Below are 22,766 nucleotides of genomic sequence, written 5' to 3'. Positions count from 1 at the left end.
GTTCCATCTCTTCTCTCTTTTATTGTAAAATATCATCGAGGTTGATGACGTAAATGATTGGGATCGTCAATACTAAACTGGTACTGCACCTGCAGCTGCATGTACATATACAACGTCGCGAACTTGACGTTACGTCATTAGTTCTGGCAGTGACGTCACATATTTCAAACAGAGTTCTGGCAGCAAGAGGGTTAATAGTGTTTATGGCATTTATAAGACTAAATTTGAATTATATCGTTTGGTTCAGACAGGCATTTGGAACAGCCACTCGAAGTGACGGAAATTCCCGCCAATTTATCAATGAACATACAAATAAAACGAGTTCCGTCTGATGAAGCATATATCTTGGGTTTTTCCCTGTATGGAACTATAAATCGTTTTATTTATCTGTTGTTAAAAACACCATGGTGCAAAACAGTTTGGTTTTAATCTTTTGCTTCGTATGATTACACACGCTTACACAATTCATAACGTGGCAGGATATTTAACATAGTTGTGACGCGGCCACCGATTCAAACCGCCTGTGTCAAGAAGGTGTGACAAACAGAGAGTTTCTTCAATTTTGTGATCACTTGAGTTCTACTTAATTAGTTCACGTTTGAAATTTCTTGAATACACGGATGTTTACATAGTTCCATGTCATTATTTCCGGATTTTGGAGATTTTCAAATGTATCGGACGTCGTTTCGAAGAACATGTACAAACACAGGTAGGCCCACTAGTAAACGTTTACCGCTCTCAAAATCTTAGCTTATATTTATATTGTTGTTTCAAACACTTCAATAAATATAAAGATATCTATTACAAGTGTTGTAAAGCTAGAATTGTAGGACTCCGTTTCATTGATATTTCGAAACACCCAAACGTACCTACATTGTATATGTAAGGTTACTCTCGCCGATTCACAGTAGAAAACGTACAGGACTTGTCTGTCCCCCGAGGTGAACAAAAATGCATATTGTCGTGCTAGGTCGTTTTGGTTAAACTTATCCAACTCAAAGACTGATGGTGTCCTGACATATCTTATCCATTTGCGTACAACCAAAGATGTTAAAAATACAAATAGGATGTAGATCTACATGTTGTAGCGAACAACACTGACTTAACACACACAAATTGTAAAAATTGCGACGTCATCGGAATGTGCAAAACTGTACAATGTACAACATTGTTTATCTATCATACGCGAGGAAGCATTGCTCAAAGAGGTACGGTAGTAACATAAACAATGTAACGTTTCTACATTTGCATTTACACACGTACATGTATATGTGTTCAAACCTATTTTGATATATGTACATGTTCATCGAACGTACATTTTTTTGTACGTTCGGTACTGAAAACACCAAAAGATTCTGATTTAGACCATCATAAATTCATTTGCGCGGCTCCAAATTGCGCGTGACATAGTCAATCTATCGAGAAATAAAGTTGAGTAGCCTTTGGTTGAAATCAACGGGTTTTATACTATTAATTCACAACTGACTGTATATATAAAAATATGTATACAATTTTCATCACTTCATTCCAAAAACAAAATCATCAGTTCTTTCACAGCCATTGTATCCATAACCAAGAAAAGAATTATTGAACAAATCCAGAAGAGAGAAGATTAAATCCCATTAGACAAATACTGAATTATCTTCCAAAATGAAATTAAAGATGCTTGACATTCTTTTTCCCATATTTGTACATTGTATATCTTAATCACTTCATATTCCATAACAAGAGATCCCAGAGGGATCTTGGGGCCCACCGAAGAATGATCGTTGTCTGACAAACAAAAGAGGGATCTTTTCTCTGCTTTTCAAACTTTTACTACATATTACTACATATGAAATTTGAGAAAGATCCTTTGAGTAATTTCTGAGATATATAAAAGTAACAAACTTCAATAATCAAATTCCTAGATGACTATCTGTCGGCCATCTTGTTCACCGAACGGTCCCCAAAAGCAATATGCACAACTAGACCCCTAGGGGAACCTGCACATGCAATTTGAGACAGACCCCTTCAGTACTTTCTGAGAAATAGCGGTAACAAACTTCAATTGTCAAATCCATGATGGCGTCCTGTCGACTATTTTGTTCATCAATCTGTCCCAAATTGCAATATGCACAACTAGAATCCTAGGGTAACCTGCGCATGCAATTTGAGACAGATCACTTCAGTAATTTCTGAGAAATAGCGGTAACAAATTTCAATTGTCAAAATCCAAGATGGCGTCATGTCGGCCATCTTGTTCACCAATCGGTCCCAAAATGCAAATTGCACAACTAGGCCCCTAGGGGAACCTGCACATGCAATTTGAGACAGACCCCTTCAGTACTTTCTGAGAAATAGCGGTAACAAACTTCAATTGTCAAAATCCAAGATGGCGGCATGTCGGCCATCTTGTTCACCAATCGGTCCCAAAATGCAATATGCACAACAAGGGCCCTAGGGGAACATACATATGAAATTTGAGTAAGATCCCTTCAGTACTTTCTGAGAAATAGCGGTAACAAGAATCGTTAACGGACGGATGGCAACGGCCAAAAAGCGAATTTAATAGCCCATCATGGTGGGCTAAAATTGGCGTCATTCAAATAAATTTACATCACAACACCTTTCAAGAAGATAAAAATTCCAAATGAATTCTTTAAAAAAACACACTCTTTTGCTACACGATTTCACTATTTTTTGCATATATCCAAAACATTGGGGAGTATTTTGTTGTTGAAAAGATTTTTGCCCAACTCACCTTAAATTTATATCCAAAAATCATCCCTACTGCATATACAGAGCTACATATTATTTTGAGCAGTAAACAATTTCAGTGTGAGTGCCATATAGTACCTGTGCATAGATATTTAAAAAAAAAACACATGCAAATCATGATTCTTGTTCACCAAGTGAGGTAAATAAAAAATTCACAAATAGGTCTCAAGTTTTAAATAGGTGATAAGGGTTACCTGGAGCTGTGGAATAGTTACACAATAGTAATAGTTGAGAGTGACAGTGACATTCAGTGCCATGTTTAAAGTATGAGAAACACCTCAAACTGTGGAATAGTCAAGATAATGAATTGTTCCAGGCCCGTAATTCTCGGCCCTTACATGTACGGGCCTCGAACAATTAATTATCTTGACTATTCCACAGTTTGAGGTATTTCTCCTATACTTAATGCTACAGTATAATTTTATCAAACTCTACAAAATGACATTGCAATGGAATTATACACGTCTTTCACTACCCCAGTTACGTAGGGGTTGTCATAAATATCGCAATAACATGTGTGAGATTAATCCCGAGAAATATTGGAATTGCCGTTTTACAAGATGACAAGAGTTGACATGCCTGATATGATTTGTTGTAAGTTTTAAGTGTGATTGCAATCTTACTGAGCCTACTAAATGATTGTTAATTACAAAGTTGGATAGTTTGTGAAATAAATTTTTTGCTTTATTTTGACAAAAAATTAGTGTAATTCTTTTTCAGAAAGCCGATAGATTACAACATGATTCACGTTACAATCAAGTAGTTCACATTATACAGAATTAATAGGAATTGCTCTCTTTAAAGATTGCGCCCTTACACATTCGCAGTATAATTTGTTTTTGATAATGACAAAAACACATTGATTTATGACAAAGGTTTTATTTACATGGTATTATACATGTCGCGATGTGTTCCCGCTATATACATTTGCACTAGATTAAGTATACATATGGCCTTTAGAATCACCAAATAGAAAGAGAAATATTCACCATTCTGTAACCCCATTACTGAATAGTATATCATCATTTCCAAAGCTAATGCGATATATGAGGTACATGTATATAGATTTTCAAATAAATATGTTTGGATATCCTAAACTGTGATTGATTTTTTTTTCAACTCGCGCTTATACTGAGATTTTGATTATTGCATGACGGAGACTTTGTCATTTATTAACAGAAATAATCAACAAATTGTTTAGTAATACAGTATGTATTCTTTAGTTAAAATTCACCAAAATATCAAGAAAACGATTGTGTATAAATTGTGTATTTTCACAAATTTAACCAGTTATACTTATCTAGTATAAATTTCACTGCAAAGTAATAGGCAATTTCACCTATAATTACAGATCATATTACGCCCACATTAGCATTGTTAAAGCAAAAGAAATGTACTGTATATGATTAAATAGCAATATATACATACAAGGATTGACAGAAGTTATATATACAAAGACTTCCTCTGATGATGGCTCCATACAAATACCACTATTTACACTCCATAAATAAATACAAAGATTCTCTCATAAAGCATTCGCACAATATTTCACTACTCCCTTATAAAGACAGTTACACAACAGCTACCTAATTCCTCACACAACTCCTTTCATGACTAACAGACTATTATTATCAGATGATTAAAGTCGTACACAACCATGTAACTATAGCAATAAAATGATGTAAATTTGAAAGTTGGAGGTCATTCTTCATCTTTTTATCTAATCTTGGCATTCAATACTTGTATTTACAATGTTATCTTCATTGGTTTGATTTAATGTAACGTGTGTAATATGCCAATATTAATATTTTCATGTTAAATACTTGTGAATTTAAGTAAATCCAAAAACCACAAAAATTTACTTCCAGTATGTAATTCAGTATATATGAAAAATCGCTTAATTTACACTCAATCTCATCTAATGACTTGACAGTAAAAGTACTGAGGTCACAAATGAAAAGTTAAATGAGAATAATGTATATAGCACATACACACTCTCTCAACACACACAAAGTATCGCTCAAAGAACATGGTAATGGCTTTTCACTCAATACATGTACACAGTTAATGATGACAATATTAAAATGGCGGTATATTATCTTCCTCTGATGCTGTATCATGATTTCTGTAGACAAACCGAGTTGTCAATTGCACAATCAAATGTTTCAATCATCACGATACATTGACTTCTGTGGTACTATGTGCACAGAACATGTAGAGATCGAGCACTATTTATACGTAAAACACTTAATGGAAAGAAACAATTTGCAGGATGTCTACAAATCAGTTGCCATTATCTATCAATGTATTTATGTGTTTCAAACAAACTTATCAATGTATTTATGTGTTTCAAACAAACTTCTCTTCAACACCAAACATCTAAATGTAATGCAAACATGCCAACTTTCAAACTCCAACTTTATATAGTGTCAAGAGGTCTAGAAATTCATTTATTTTGATGAATTTATCAACATCAATAACTCATAAAAAAATATTTCAAATTTGCATATTGCAGAGTTGTCTGCCATTGAGTAGGTATCGATTGTGACGTCATTACATCATGAAAAAAATTACGTCGTTTTCTCTAAAAAGGACGTGCACACAAACACCTGCTGTAACAATCGATACCTACCTGTAAAGGCAGATAACTCTGTAATATACAGATAAACCATAGGATAAATTAACCAGGTAAGTAGTTTCGATAATTAGCAACCAATACAGATATCCCGCCAAGTGCAGTTACAGTATTAAACAGCTTTGTATAATACTGCCGATTTGACTGAACAACTTCACTCGATTAATTTAAACATGTATGCCCAGTTACTGATCAATCCACAGTACATCATTACCATACAACACAATTCATAACATATGATTATTTAATAATATGATTAAGCTACATTAACAGCAAGTGTCAAAAAAGTTTAATAAAATAATATATTAATTTGCTTTCATTTGAAATAATGATAATTTGTTCATCACATTTAACATCAAATAAAAAAAAATTGGATTGTTATCAGCCAGATATGCTTAAACAAAACAGAAAACAAGTATTATTGTGCTATATGGCACAAAAGAAAAGGTATTGTTTCATTCATATCATAATTATGTCATAATCTCCAAAGCAAATCTTTTGGAGCATGCTCAAGAAAATTTGATGAAACCAATGGAATAAAAAATAATGAAATCTAATTGGAATATTAAAGATATATAATCGTGCAAAATGTACTTTCATTTAAATGATTCCAAAAGGTGTTTCTTTACCTGCTTTCTGCAATTTGCTATATTAGAGTTATTCCTTCCTGAAAAAAAGGTATTGACTGAGACGTCCTATGTGTGAATGTAATGTCATACATGTATTTGCCAGAGAAATAATGTTTACTTACATAATAAACTTTGCTTAAATTGAGACAAGTTTTCACTCCTTTTGTAAACAAGTAAAATAGTGTAATGTTCGTTCAGAAACTAATATTGTAACAATCCAATGTCTATCCTCAAAATAACTAATATGTTAAGATGGAATACAGGTATATGTATACAGTCATTAGTACTAAAGCCAGTACACACCTAGTCTACAATCCTGATATCGACAACCATATACAAAACTGTAATGACTTTCAAGGAAAACAGACCATTTTGATCTGAACTTATTCAACATATCATTTTTCTGAAATGCTTTGTAACAGGATAAAATAATGTATGCTAATAATCCTGCTTAAATTGAAAGCTTAAATGTCTGCACCTTATACAAGGTTTTTTCACTAAGGTTACTGGAACAAAATTCACACAACATGGATTAAAGGAATCTAAATATTTCTTGTATTAAGGTAGTATTGGACCTGTCTGAATTTTGTTTCAGTTTTTGAATTGTGAATTAGATAAAGTTTTGAAACTAAGTGGAACCATGTGCAAATACAACATAATCTTAATCAAAAGTCTAAATTTAAACAGTAATATCAAAACCTTTTCAAGATTCTGACATTGAAATAAGAAAGACTTCATACTTTCTCCAAGACCACATTTGTAAAATATTCTTCAATATCATATGCATGACATTATTTGAATAAGGTGCTGCTCTTTTACAGGGACTCCATAATAAAGGAGACTACCAATTAGGCCCCTATATCTGATACTAGGATTTCTCAGTAATACTGCTACAACAATCATCTGATAAAAAGATCCATGCCAACTGGATCTATCACATGTTTACGATATTAAGCAGCTTCTCATGGTTGAAACAGGTGTTAGATTCTCAGGACACACATCATTTGTAGTGAATTGAAGTTAAAATTCACTAAAACAGTATATTATCTCAATATCACAAAAACAGTTGGCTTAAACGATACGTTACAATTCTCACTATTGCATCTTGTTGACTTCATATTTTGCTGTCATCATTTCTTCTTCTGAGTCATCCAGTAGGCTGGGTAGTGCCCTGAAGAGAAATATCAATTCAACATTATCCTGATGACTTTGAAATCCATGCTAATTTTGCGAAATACAAATTATCACATAATTTGGTGAGACCTCACACACGAGTTAATTTTTTTTAAGGAATTATAATATAAAAAGGGAATTACAAAATTTAAAGATACTTTACAGTCATGAATCGTGAATTAATGTGAAAATAAAGTAATGTAAAGTAACCTATTTAGTAAATAAATTGTACCTCATTACTGACAACAGTGGTGGTTGCAATAGCAGTTGAGATAAATAATTATGTAAAAACGAATGTTTGGTACATTATCAATAAAGCACTACAAGGGTATTTGAAGGACATTAACCCTGGATAGTTTTGGCAATAGGTTATCCTGCTTACAACTAGCTTAATTTATAATTAAATTATCAGAATGGTTCTAATCCTTATAATAAACATGACTCTTACTTGTCAGTGATAGATGTTGGAATGTTTTCTTCCACCCACTTCAGATCATCCTCCTGTAGATAAAATCGGCAAGAGTACATACAATTTATCATGACATTTAGAACTTTGTTATTTTGTCGGTCAAGATGTCAGTAATTAAAGTTTTGTAAACTTATTAAAAACACCAAAAGGTGTAAATCTTACTACATAACATGAGATCCCAGAGGGATCTTGCACCAAAGAATGCTTTTCAAACTTTTTCAAACAAACTACATATAAAATTTGAGACAGATCTCTTCAGTACTTTCTGAGAAATATCGGTAGCAAACTTCAACTATCAAAATCCAAGATGGCGGCCTTTCGGCCATCTTGGTCACCGTTCGGTCCCAAAATGAAATATGCAAAACTAAGGCCCTAAGGGAACCTACATATGAAATTTGAGACAGATCTCTTCAGCACTTTCTGAGAAATAGTGATAACAAACTTTAACAATCAAAATCCAAGGTGGCTGCCTGGCGGCCATCTTGTTGACGGATCGGTCCCAACATGCAATATGCACAACAAGGGCTCTAGGGGAACCTACATATGAAATTTGTGGTCTCTTTGTTTAAATATTGTTAATATTGTTACACTATATACACTTACGATAGTGGCCCTGCCATCTCTCTGCTTCGGTGATCCATTCACAGGACTCTTTACACCCCTCATCTTCATGCCATCTACAGAAAAAACCAAACTAGAAATTTATTTTAGAAGAATAACAGTAACAGGAGATCAATATTACACTCAACAACTTATTTACATATTACAGAACTTCTATAATTTTAAGTCTAAGAAAAAGGACTGCTATTAAACAGGGCTCCTAAGTACAGTATCAAGGTTTTGCTTTATCCCATAATTGGAACACTCACCAAAGGCATCGTTCATCAACGACTCATCATCCTCCTCATCAGCAGCATCTAACAGAGGTGAGAATGCATACCTGTAAAACATAACAAGGATTAGAATATATACCTGTGTAACATAGGGATTCTGATCTGAAGATAAAGGGGTGAAAAGAAAACTCTTAGAGATCATAACAGTAAATTGAGAATGAAATGATGTTGCTTTAATTACTGAATCCACGGTTATTCCAGCTTCAATACTGTAAAAATCAAACCAAGAGTTTACTAGAAGTGGGATTATAAATTATACAGAGAATGTTGATGGACAACAATCCAAAGTATAGTATAGACAGACCATTAGTCTGACAAGTAAAACATGCTGTTGTGTGTAATGTGTACTCAATATTAAAGAATATGTATTGTTTAAATGTTAGCATATATAAATAAGTCTATAAATGCAATAAAGACGTTTGATTTCCACTTGACTACCAGTATGATCTCCACTCAGGTGATACAAACCTCTGGTTGTTGATGGATGGTCGCCATAGCACCATGATCACTAACAGCATCACAGAAAACAGTAAGTGCCAGAAAGCTTCATCCACCCACAACTCTCGCCAGTCCTGAAAGTAGTGTTTACATTGTTTTATCACAAAACTTTTAGTAAATTTTACAACTTTAGTCATCTTTTATAGTGGTTTCAGCATCTTTGCTAACAGCAATTCTACTTGCTGTGTAGGCTGTGTGTGTTTGTGAAAATATTATTTTTGTGAGAAAAACTTTTAATTGGGAGCAAAAGGCAAGGTCAATTTACATTAAAGTAACCAAACGTCATTGGTTCTGTAACTACAGGAGAATACTTACTGTTATACAGACTTTTAACTTGTGTGTTGATAGAGACCAGATCATATACACCACAGAAGCTGAAACACATCAACGGGCAGACCATTGTCAAACATTACCAGATACAAATATGTTAGTGTATAATATGTTATAATGGTATTATTATAATCACGTCAGGGGGAAAACATGGTGTGATTGAAATATCATAATCACGTCAGAGGAAAGCATGGTATAATGGCATTATTATAATCATGGAAAAACATGGTATGATAGTATTATTATAATCGTGTCAGGGGGAAATATCATTATAATCAGGTACAGTGATGTGGGCGTATAACACGGTATAAATGTGCCATCGTCATCACAGATGATTTCCTGTAAATCTTACCTAGAACAGCAAATATGAGTAAGTTTGTAAAATGTCTGTATAAGGACAATTTGACGATGTTCCTCCTCAGTCTCAGTGTCCTTGTAGTCTGGATCAGACTCGCAAAGATGTGATGTCAGTTAAGGATAAAAAAAATTCTAATATGGTAATGTATGATAATCTTTCATTGTTAATACATGTATATCTTATCTTAAAGTGAAAATTTCGGTAGGTTTATCCATTTTTAGGATTCATTGTTAAAAATACCCAAATGACATTATCGAGCAGAAGATCCAATAATTTTTTAGGATTCATTTGTTAAATACCCAGTGATATTATCAAGCAGAAGATCTGATGAATAATAAACATTAAAGGATATCCACCAGCAGATGGAGGCATCAATAACAGCTAGTGGAATCTGTGCTGCCAGGATGTCTTTAGAGTTGTCTCCCTTGGTCTGAAATGCAAAAATCATACCTTGTTTTGGGAACTTTACCTTCAAACCTTTTATATACCAATGAAGTGGCAAATAGACTTATATTTCACATCAAAGGCTGTAAAACTAGACAACAGATTTTTTTTTCAAACAAAATCACTTATTACACATTAGCTCTGCATTATTAATGACCAACCTTAGAATAAGAAAACAGTTATTTTATTTTAAAGGGACAATTCAGTCTAAGAGAACATTAAAATTTGTACATATTTCGGAAAAAACTAGTTCTAATGGAAATTAGATTATTCAGTTTTACTGTGATATGCCTGAAAAGCCCATGGTTGTGACATGTGTGTAGATGTTCAAACTCGCTCGCTGTCCGCCATTACACATTGTGATCGAACTTCTTGTATGCCGAACCCTGTCCCTTGCTCGTAGAGTAATGCAACTTTTGTCTAGAACTGCTCAAATCGCTCTGACAGTAGTGTGTTTACCTTATTAGGTGAATTGTCTTGCCTAAAAACCATTTCATCACCTTCTCAGTGGTTATGTAGTTTATTTGCTTAACGTGCGTGACTTTGGCTCATGCATGGGTACAGCGGCCATATTGTACCTACTTAATCGTATTGATCAACGATTTGATATTTCAACGATATTAATTGAAATACTAAACAATGACGTGGAATTTGTCAATATTTTATGTTATATGTTTCATAAGAAATGTAGAACAATACATTTATGCCATATTTTGCTTCTTGGTTATGTAAAAGAATTAGCCTGAGCGAATTGTCCCTTTAAATCTTTGTTATTGGGCAAAACCCTAGTAGATCCATACAGCCTGCTGTATAGCAACAATATATTGTATTCCCCTTTTCTAGAGAGAAGCTGAAGAGTTGAATGCCCCCTTTCCATGGATTTAACAATGTTTTACAACATGTGATGCCTCTTAACATCAGAATTGTATCCCATATTACATCAACTTGCGAGTCTTTTACATGTGAATCATGACCTAGTAATGCATCTCAAAGGATAAAAGACATAGTAATGCGTCTCAAAGGATAAAAGGCATATGCATGTTTTACTGTAACAGATTATTGTACCTTGAGAACAGAAAGATTTAAAATATGGCTGACTTTTTTGTCCAAAACTTACATTTTGGTTCATTAATATGCGACCCCTCCTTTGTTACAATTATTTAAGCGGTAAGTATAGTAAGTTAGAGGACTACCTGAGAGTATCTCCTAAAAAGAAACAAAATTAAATTAGAGGATTACCTGAAGTTGTCTCATACAGCCCTCAATCAAGCTGACAAAGAAGTAGAGTGCTCCCACACCTATCACTTTATGGAATGTAGGTCCCAGTCTAGGTCTGAAACACAAGTCATTCCATTTCATATCAAATGACTCAACTTTAACAAGTCCTTAGTGAGTGTTGAAGATATTCAGTATAGTTTCAGAGTGCCACTTTAACAAGGCATGTGTTATATATACTGTATAGTTTGAGTGTGTCACTTGCCCACATTAACTTACTTCACAATACCAAATCCTAGACTGACTATGATCACCAGGATTCTAGCCAATGTCCTCTTCATACATGACACAAACTCAGCAAAAATCACAGCTCCTTTTACTGAAAAAAAAAATTCTGTCATAATATGCAGTAATGCTATGCTAAATTTGGAACATATCAAAGAACAAGAATTCCACGGAAGTGGATGTGTTGCCTGCACAGCAGTTTAAACCATCACAAAAAAGTTATTTACAGTTGAAAATATTGTTAATAACTAAGTGAAGTTATCAAGTCCTGTAACTCTTGCAAATATTGACGGATTTTGACCAGTATCAAACCATCTGAGATCTCATTGATACAAAGCAATATACCAAATTTAGTTGAAATTGAACAATAAATACTAAAATCATCAAGCGGAAACCATGGATTTATCTGTTTAGACGATTTCAAAGTCCCGTAACTATTGCAAATATTGACGGATTTTGACCATTGATCTCATTGTTATAAAGCAATATACCAAATTTGGTTGAAATCAGACAATAAATACTTAAAACGTTTTCCAGATGCCGCCGCTGACATAGTGATATCAATGTGTCACCCTTGCGTTGCAGGCGACACAAAAATTGAAAGTCTTCATTTAAACTTGAGCTTTATCTTAAAGATGCTCCACCGCCGACAGAGCATAAGTGATACCCATCATTAAACAATACCTGTCAAATGTTTAATCATGTATATATATTTCTAATCAACACAAATAATACTTTAAAATTTTGCTCTCGGTGCATGCGTAGTCAGTACTACATTCCATATAGGACATAGTGCCACAGATTTTTTTCGGGATGCAATAAATTATTTTTAATATTTTTATCTTGAAGTAAAATTAGAAGCTCAAACTTTTCAATGGTGGTAATGGTGTTAAGTAACTTTCGGAACTGAAGAAAAATGCTAAATCGTCTGCTCTTGTTTTTGATAGAGAAAAATTTCCATTTGTCAGCAGTGGAGCATCTTTAAATTCAGATAGTGCTATGTAGAATTTCTAACTTTGTATATTCCTGTACATCACAACATAGCTATCCAGTTATGTACCATCAACACTTTACATTTAGTTTTCATGAAGTAAAACTATTCTATAAGTTATATTGTAGCATTAAAGAAGGTAAGACATGATATAGTGAAAAACACAGGCACCTTTGGACATAGAATATGGGTGATAGCATTATACTGTAAATTCTGTCGAAATATCTCCAGTGGTTTGAATGATATAGTCTGTACAGTTTAAGTTTGTCTCCCATTTTTCGAGGGAAGACACAATACCATGGACATTATACAATGGCTGATATATTATCTACATTTTTATGTTTTATTTACCTGATTGGCCTGTGCTTGAAATGCTTTGGAACTCGGCATAGAACACAGCCTTCTCCAGCATACCTGTAATGTTACAATATAACACAGTAACCAGACAATCAGTGAAACAAATATCCTACATTAATTGTGGTTTGCTTTTAGCAGTTTGGCCTTATATATATCCTTACTATACATATTTAAACATTTACAAATCAAAACACTCCAGTTATATCAAACCTTACCAAATGATACAGTATAGTTAAGGCTGACTGCTCCAACAGAATAATTCACCCTAGTTTTTACAGAAAAACAACATTATATATTTAACTTGTGTACACCTACCCAGTGCAATGACAGCTCCGATCCAGAACTGTACTCTGAGGAGGTCCCTCCAGCTGCAGGCCAGCATGATCAGCCAGGCAATACCGTATGTTATATATACAAGGCCCATCACACCGTAGAACTATAAAACCAGAACCACAATCTCAGGACTAGCATCACAATTAAATATCCCACACTCATGACAGCATGGATAGTATAACCAGTATAATGTAACCTTCTCAATTAATGGATTTTATCCATACCACATCATAACATCAATCTCTCTACCAGATTTGATTTTCATGGTTTTTAGTTGTACTTTAAAATCAAATAAAAAGCTTTGTGAATAAAGTATACTTACAATCAATAGCGGCCAATCCTGGGCAGAGATATACTCATGGTCCCCGATCATTTCAATTGTAACTGTATACAACAAAACATTTAACCATTCAGCATCTTAATACTACATTATATCTTATCAATTCTATAATAACAGGTTTAAAACTTTTAGTGGTATGAGACTAGGCATCTTGACATGGAAACTCAAAACACTTTTCAATATTGTATTTTTTATAAAATGATATGTTTAAGAGTACTTTCTTCAAAAGTAGTATTTCACGTTATGCAATGAAATCTTGATAACCATTGGACTGTTGGAAAATTTGTTTTGATAAGTTTCAACAATAATGTGCCTCAATATACTAAAATGCAGTTGTAGCAGATACCTTTCATCACATCCTATAAAGATATTATATTCTATATGTTACATTGAAACATGGATTGTGTAAAGTGTTAGCTTCACATATCTGTTAAAACATTTTTTATAACTGCCTTACCTTCTACATGGAATGGTTTTGGGGGTTTGGGGGAGGCGTTATCAGCAGTGTCTAATAAGCTGTCGGCATCTTTCCTCTTGATGGAGAGGATATAGGCATACACACCATCCTTCCAGGCACTCAGATAGAAATGTCTGTCCACCTGAAACAACATTAGGTCATATATAAATCTAAATTATAAACAATTGTAATGTCAAACTGAAACAACATTAGGTCATATACAAATCCAAATTATGAACAATTGTATATGTCTATGTAAACCAAAGAATCTTCAACTTGTTTTAAGCCATATATTCTATCCCAAAAGGTCTGAATGCATGAAAATAAGATTTTTTTTATTTGAAAACTCTTCTGAAGTATGTCTAATAAAATAATAAAATTGAACAATTATAATTAGATTGACAATGTCTTAGTTTTAGTATTTGTGTTGACAGAATTTCCATTACCTTTTCTCCTGCCTTTAATGTGGATGCTCCAGATGTTTTGTTTACCTAATTTAAGGACAAAAAATGTTTTTTGAAAAAATAATATTATCAAGAAAAGTAACTGATGTTACAAATAAGAATTACATATTCATTATCTGTCTCAACCATTCTGTGATAATAGTGTTAGTTTTCTACTGATTGCAGATTCACCGATTCTATATTTATCCAAACATGGATAAATCAAAGTCTAAGTGATTTCCTGTAACTATATTGAATATCAGATTCTAGTCTGATCACTTTTAACAAATTTATCTAAAAACAAAACTTTAAAAATTTTGTGTGGTTCAGCATCTCTAATTATAAGTCTCCTTGCATCTGATTCCCCCACCTAGGATCAAATCCTACAACCTCTGGGTGTGTTGATGTGCTGATGTTGTCAATTTCTACAGAAAACCACTCTAATTTTCAATTACGATTTCAACAAGATTTTATTGATATTATATACATCAAATGGATTGGACATCAGGATATGCCTATTAACCTCCTTTCCACTCTAATTTTCAATTACGATTTCAACAAGATTTTATTGATATTATATACATCAAATGGATTGGACATCAGGATATGCCTATTAACCTCCTTTCCAAAATGCTACTTTATGTCCACTAACTATATTCCAAATTAGGTAAATGTCAAATTACCGGGGTATATGCAATTCAATCAAAGTCATTTGAAAAAAAAATACAAATGTACAATTGAATCGGAAAGTATTAAAATTTTAAAATGTATTAATGATTAAATGTGTCAGCAATACAGTATGTGAAAAAAATTAGTCAATATGGAAAACAAAGTAAATATCAAAATATGAGTAAATCTGTTAGCACCAGACTTAAATCCCTATAAATCACAAGAATAAGAAGTAGAAATCATGATGTCTTGCCAAACAATTTATGATCAAAGTAGGTTAAAATGGAAATTAAGACTTGACTAAAACACAAAAGAAAAGCTATGACTCACTCAGTGTTATGTTACAAACATCAAAATATTTCTCATTTTCAAATAACATGACATTTAGCTTATTCATGTGATGTTTTGGCCTATCAACATTTTAGCTTAGTAGCTTCCTCAAAAGGAGCTACCTTTTATGAGTTGATTATATACCTGTTTTACAGGAGAAGCATTCTTGGTGATCTCTCTCTTCCTCCTGGATGCTGGTTTGGCTGGGGTTGGAGATTTGGCTGTATCTCCAGGTGTGGTTTTTGTTTTCTCGGTATCAGAGACCTCTGGTGTTTTATCAGATTTGTCATCCTCAATTGCTCCTGTCTGAGCAGAACTATTTGTTGCCTTGAAAGTCAAAATTATATTTTGATAAGTTCTAATTCTAAGAAATTACCTCAATCTTATGATGTACATTGAATCTTACTTATTTGATGAGCGCACTTTTGTGATGTTTTCTATTGGATTTAATTAATACAAGTACCAATAAGCACAATGTCCAAGAGGAATTGGAGGCTTTTCAAAGCTAATCCTTTAAGGGTTTTTACCCTTTATGTGCAAGTAGTGGGTTCTAACTCTTAAGCACAGACTACTATTGTGGATTAATGTTTAGATAAGTTAACTCACAGATTTTTAATGTAGATTGTAGTCTATATGCAGCTAACTCACACATGGATTATCATTAAGATTATTGTCTAGACACAGCTAACTCACAGATTATCATTGTGGATTATCGTCTAGATACAGCTAACTCACAGATTATCATTGTGGATTATTGTCTAGACACAGCTAACTCACAGATCATCATGGTGGATTATCGTCTAGATACAGCTAACTCACAGATTATCATGGTGGATTATCGTCTAGATACAGCTAACTCACAGATTATCATGGTGGATTATCGTCTAGATACAGCTAACTCACAGATTATCATGGTGGATTATCGTCTAGATACAGCTAACTCACAGATTATCATGGTGGATTATCGTCTAGATACAGCTAACTCACAGATTATCATGGTGGATTATCGTCTAGATACAGCTAACTCACAGATCATCATGGTGGATTATCGTCTAGATACAGCTAACTCACAGATTATCATGGTGGATTATCATCTAGATACAGCTAACTCACAGATTATCATTGTGGATTATCGTCTAGATACAGCTAACTCACAGATTATCATGGTGGATTATCGTCTAGATACAGCTAACTCACAGATTATCATGGTGGATTATCGTCTAGATACAGCTAACTCACAGATTATCATGGTGGATTATCGTCTAGATACAGCTAACTCACAGATCATCATGGTGGATTATCGTCTAGATACAGCTAACTCACAGATCATCATGGTGGATTATCGTCTAGATACAGCTAACTCACAGATCATCATGGTGGATTATCGTCTAGATACAGCTAACTCACAGATTATCATGGTGGATTATCGTCTAGATACAGCTAACTCACAGATTATCATTGTGGATTATCGTCTAGATACAGCTAACTCACAGATTATCATTGTGGATTATTGTCTAGACACAGCTAACTCACAGATTATCATTGTGGATTATTGTCTAGATACAGCTAACTCACAGATTATCATGGTGGATTATCGTCTAGATACAGCTAACTCACAGATTATCATGGTGGATTATCGTCTAGATACAGCTAACTCACAGATTATCATGGTGGATTATCGTCTAGATACAGCTAACTCACAGATCATCATGGTGGATTATCGTCTAGATACAGCTAACTCACAGATTCATGGTGGATTATCATCTAGATACAGCTAACTCACAGATTATCATCGTGGATTATCGTCTAGATACAGCTAACTCACAGATTATCATTGTGGATTATTGTCTAGATACAGCTAACTCACAGATTATCATTGTGGATTATCGTCTAGATACAGCTAACTCACAGATTATCATGGTGGATTATCGTCTAGATACAGCTAACTCACAGATCATCATGGTGGATTATCATCTAGATACAGCTCAGTATGTGGATTATCTCTAATACAGTAACTCACAGATTATCATTGTGGATTATCATCTAGATACAGCTAACTCACAGATTATCATGGTGGATTATCGTCTAGATACAGCTTACTCACAGATTATCATAGGGATTATCGTCTAGATACAGCTAACTCACAGATTATCATTGTGGATTATTGTCTAGAACAGCTATCACAGATAATCATTGTGGATTATCGTCTAGATACAGCTAACTCACAGATTATCATTGTGGATTATCGTCTAGATACAGCTAACTCACAGATTATCATTGTGGATTATCATCTAGATACAGCTAACTCACAGATTTCATTGTGGATTATCATCTAGATACAGCTAACTCTCAGATTATCATTGTGGATTATCATCTAGATACAGCTAACTCACAGATTATCATGGTGGATTATCGTCTAGATACAGCTAACTCACAGATTATCATGGTGGATTATTGTCTAGATACAGCTAACTCACAGATCGTCATGGTGGATTATCGTCTAAATACAGCTAACTCGTCTAAATACAGCTAACTCACAGATTATGGTGGATTATCATCTAGATACAGCTAACTCACAGATTATCATGGTGGATTATCGTCGAGATACAGCTAAATCACAGATTATCATTGTGGATTATCGTCTAAATACAGCTAACAGATTATCATGGAGGATTATCGTCTAGATACAGCTAACTCACAGATTATCATTGTGGATTATCGTCTAGATACAGCTAACTCACAGATTATCATGGTGGATTATCGTCTAGACACACCTAACTCACAGATTATCATTGTGGATTATCGTCTAGATACAGCTAACTCACAGATTATCATTGTGGATTATCGTCTAGATACAGCTAACTCACAGATTATCATGGTGGATTATCATCTAGATACAGCTAACTCACAGATTATCATTGTGGAATATCATCTAGATACAGCTAACTCACAGATTATCATCGCGGATTATCGTCTAGATACAACTAACTCACAGATTATCATTGTGGATTATCGTCTAGATACAGCTAACTCACAGATTATCATTGTGGATTATCGTCTAGATACAGCTAACTCACAGATTATCATGGTGGATTATCATCTAGATACAGCTAACTCACAGATTATCATTGTGGAATATCATCTAGATACAGCTAACTCACAGATTATCATCGCGGATTATCGTCTAGATACAACTAGCTCACAGATTATCATTGTGGATTATCGTCTAGATACAGCTAACTCATAGATTATCATTGTGGGTTATATACTTATTACAGCAGCAATCTTGATATCATTTGAAGGTGTTAATACAAATAGTTAGATTTAATAACAGATTTACTAAACTAAAGGGTTACTTACAAAAACAAACTTTAGTCTATTAACAGCCAAACAGTTCAGTCCTTTTACATTGTTTACTTACTTTTTTCTTAGGACCAATTACTGTAGGTTGGGTCTTCCTCAAATCCTAAATAAAGAATCACAGTGCTTGAAAATCGTTTCAAAAACCCAATAAATACACTATTAGGAAAATAAATAATTTAATATTATCAAAATAAACACTTCACTTCAGATATATTTTTGAAAATATTAATGTTGTTCTGTACAATTTTTGCATAGTTTATTAAAACCATATAATGAATAGATTTAAATAGTTGGAGAGACACAAGCTTAGCTTTGCCCTTAAAAAACTGTTGTCAACTGCAGATTGACTGACAATATTGATGTGTACGGATGCTGCCATGTGGTGATCGTGAATCGGTCTCTTGCAACCGACAGTCCAACAACACACACTTTACATTACTGTGAGTAAATTCATTGTGCATTATATAAATTTACCATTGTTTATAATATTTACAACAATTATTAAAATTACTGAGATATTTTTCATGTCATACTCACTGGTAGTACAATCACACCATCTTTACAACTTGTAACATTTTGGCCATAAAAAAATTCAAAAGTATCATATTTGTTTTGGAACTCTTTGATCATCTGCAGGTCTGGAAAATCCAAGTATTGCTGTTGTAATGACTGAAACAGATAAATATGTACATGTATACAAATATTTTAATATGATAAAATCAAAGCTGTTATATCAATTCTCAGTATTTATATCTCATTACCAGTTATGGCTACAGTCAGCAAATTATGGTGCATGTAACAACAATATATATGTAATGTCATAGTTTCAGTTGTATAAGAATGAATTGAACATCTAACTTCATTTTAATCAAGAAAAATATTTAAGTTATTAATTACAATCATGTTTGAAATTAAATCACTAACACTTAATCTTTATACTGAATCAGTATTAAGTATTCTTTCTTGTTTTAGGAAAAAGTCTAATTTTATTTAAAGCAAAACATTTGCAATTAAAAAATGTTGTCCTTACTGGATTAGACTCAAGTCCGATGTATTCTTCTGAACATGGCGAGTACCTCAATAGCCAGCGAATTTCAAGATCACCCTCTTCCTCTCCTTTACAATCAACTGTTGTATAAGAAAAAAGTATTGATTCAATCTTCCGTGCAGCACATGCTTAATTTCACAGTCACTTAAAAATTAAGTTATTTTCTTTTTGTTATAAAATTATATAAAATAGTATCATAATTATATATATGATATGTACAATATTTATGAAATTATTTGGGTTGATAGGCAAACTTACTTTTCACAGCAACATCTGTTCCTTTGTACATGCTCTTCATTACTCCAAATACTTGATGATCCTTTAATACAAATAAAATAAGCAATTTCAGTTAAACATTAGACACTCAATGTTTGTAATATTTATACATACCAGACTGCCGGTGTCGCTAAAGCCTTACAGGTAAATCGGTACTGATGCTACATTCAAGATGTTTAAGGCCTTATAACTGTCATCTAACAACTTGGCTAAGTAGTATATAGGAAATATATATTAGATAAGGTATCATGGTTGCTATCTTGGATCTAAAAATAATAACACTTAGTCGGGACTAGAACAAATTATCATACCCTGCCTAGGTCTCCACTCTGTTCCCGGCAGGGTATGAATTCCACCCCGTTGCTGATAGTGTAGCAAGCCCCGATGTTTTGCACTCTGAGGCTGATAAAAATGTATTGTTTTGACAACTATGATCAATATTCATATCACAAACCTGCCGATTATAATGTTTCCTCAACTATTAGTGGTAATTATGAAATCCAAGGTAAACACAACACACATATAATTCTGTTTATATATGCCGCCATGTTTGATTTTCCGGAAATTGTGACATAAATAAAACACTAAGGTAAAATGATTTGCAGTTAAAAAAAAAATCAACAAACTAAGAATAAACTTTGAGAAACTGATCATATGTAAGGTTATATTTAGAAATTACCAAAATTTTCAATTCAGGTTAAAACCTCTTTGACATTATCTTTCTGTCGTAGTAAAAATTTGTAGGACATTCCATATATGGTACTAGTTGCCATATTAAGAGCGTGAGACTTTCTAACGAGAAGCATCATGGCCGCCAAGTGAGCCGTATTGGAGATGTGAGCCATTGAAATGTGCCTAATTTAGACAAGTTAGTGGGTAAGTAAATAATCAGCTTATGTAAGAAATGTTTGAAATTGTTGAATTGAATTACAAATTTACTTGACACTGGTGAATAATATCATTTTCACAGCTGAATGTTTTGCAATACTATGGTCAATGGGACGGAATCGTAGCTCTGAAGACAAGCAACCTGCTGTTGGAAATTGTCCATCAATTGTTCAGAGCTATGTCATCGCAGCTGGGTCGGGATTATATCACTCAGGATCATTTCATGCAAAATTGCACTGGTAAAACTTGGCCATCTTGAATTTCGAATCAAGCCAAAAAATAACAACAGTTGGTCGCAATTGGGAGTCCCGGACCCATGACAGGATTATTTCAGGCAAGATTCAGCCAAATCACACCAGTAGAACTTAAAAAGAAGTTCAAAATATGTTTTCAAGATGGCGGCTGTGACGGCCATCTTAGATATCAGATTGACCTGGAAAATTTTAACAACACTTGAGGTCAACTTGATTTGCGCTCTTTTATGAAGAGAAGTATTCTCAGAAGATCATCCACATCATTGATAGAAAAACTTCCAGAAGCAGAGAGCTACAAATCGAGTTTCCGGAAGTTATATTCTAGTAGTACATGTAGAAGAGGGCAAAACGAGTTAACAGGATCTGGTCGGGCAGGTTGGGCACATGTACGTTTATTGCTATTATAGCGATATATAGCTATAATAGCTATTTATAGCTATACAAAATTGACGGTAAATAACATTTTTAAAGATAAAAATGCTTCCGCTCAAAACCGACCCCTGAAACTTGCAGCAGTTGTTTATAACGATCATTCAAACATATTGAAAGCAGTTTTGATGAGGTATAATTAAGCTAATTAAGTTAATTATTGCTCTATTGTTTCGAACGAAAAGTGGTTGCATGGTGATCAAATTATCCTTATATACATTCCCTGCACGTTTCAGGAGTCGAATTTGAGCGCAAGCATTTTTATCTCCAGAAATGATGTTTTTCGCTAGTTTTGTATAGCTAGATACTGTATTAGCTATTATAGCTATATATCGCTACAATAGCAATAAATTTACATGTGCCCAACCTGTCGGGACCATGTCAGGATCATATCAGGCAAGTTTCAGTTCAATTCCTTGAAGTTTATTATGTGAAAAGTTAACTGACAACAACGAACGAAGCACGACCACTTTAAAAAACATAACTGGGTTGCCGACCGTCTATCTATTTCGATAGATGACAGGTCATCATCCGACGTGACATGGCAGTTGCTATGGACGTCCTAAATAAATGTTGCATACAGCACGAAATTTTAAATCATTTTCATAACAAAGCAGTTCATTGATACCTGATCAAACGGGACAACCCATTTTCCTTGTTCTGGGATGCATAAAACACCTGTTACAAGAAAAAGTAAAGGTACGCTGAGTCGCAACATGATTTCCGTCATGCTGGAAACTGAAAGTGCAGGGCGGCAGTAAATAAAGTTTGTTTACGTGTAAATTAATAATTACGATTCAAAGAAGTACTGGGCATGAACTCAGAACTATTTAAGTTTTATTTCGGTAATTCGTTAAGATGGCAAAATTTTCAATGATCAACTGCAAAAGATATTTTTA

The 22,766-nt window shown here is 33.7% G+C and overlaps 1 protein-coding gene across 1 annotated transcript; it reads right to left on the bottom strand.

Annotated features, from left to right (window-relative positions):
* Positions 1-3,623: 3,623 nt before the first annotated feature.
* On the bottom strand, positions 3,624-22,638 carry LOC138318916 (transmembrane protein 87A-like). The gene is made up of 21 exons (XM_069261730.1): positions 22,496-22,638; positions 20,279-20,339; positions 20,003-20,100; positions 19,510-19,641; positions 19,031-19,075; positions 15,754-15,936; positions 14,614-14,658; positions 14,168-14,309; positions 13,693-13,754; positions 13,353-13,473; positions 13,032-13,094; positions 11,684-11,783; positions 11,429-11,522; positions 10,098-10,175; positions 9,740-9,848; positions 9,373-9,431; positions 9,028-9,131; positions 8,536-8,606; positions 8,270-8,343; positions 7,646-7,698; positions 3,624-7,195 (listed from the first exon to the last, which is right to left on the bottom strand). Exons 1-21 carry the CDS (start codon positions 22,595-22,597, stop codon positions 7,120-7,122), a joined length of 1,872 nt encoding a protein of 623 aa, XP_069117831.1. The 5' UTR covers positions 22,598-22,638; the 3' UTR covers positions 3,624-7,119.
* Positions 22,639-22,766: the final 128 nt, after the last annotated feature.

This window comes from Argopecten irradians, chromosome 3 (assembly GCF_041381155.1).
Source record: "Argopecten irradians isolate NY chromosome 3, Ai_NY, whole genome shotgun sequence".
NCBI lineage: Eukaryota > Metazoa > Mollusca > Bivalvia > Pectinida > Pectinidae > Argopecten > Argopecten irradians.
Note: the sequence above shows the minus strand (reverse complement) of the source record. Positions and strands in the feature narration are given on the sequence as shown.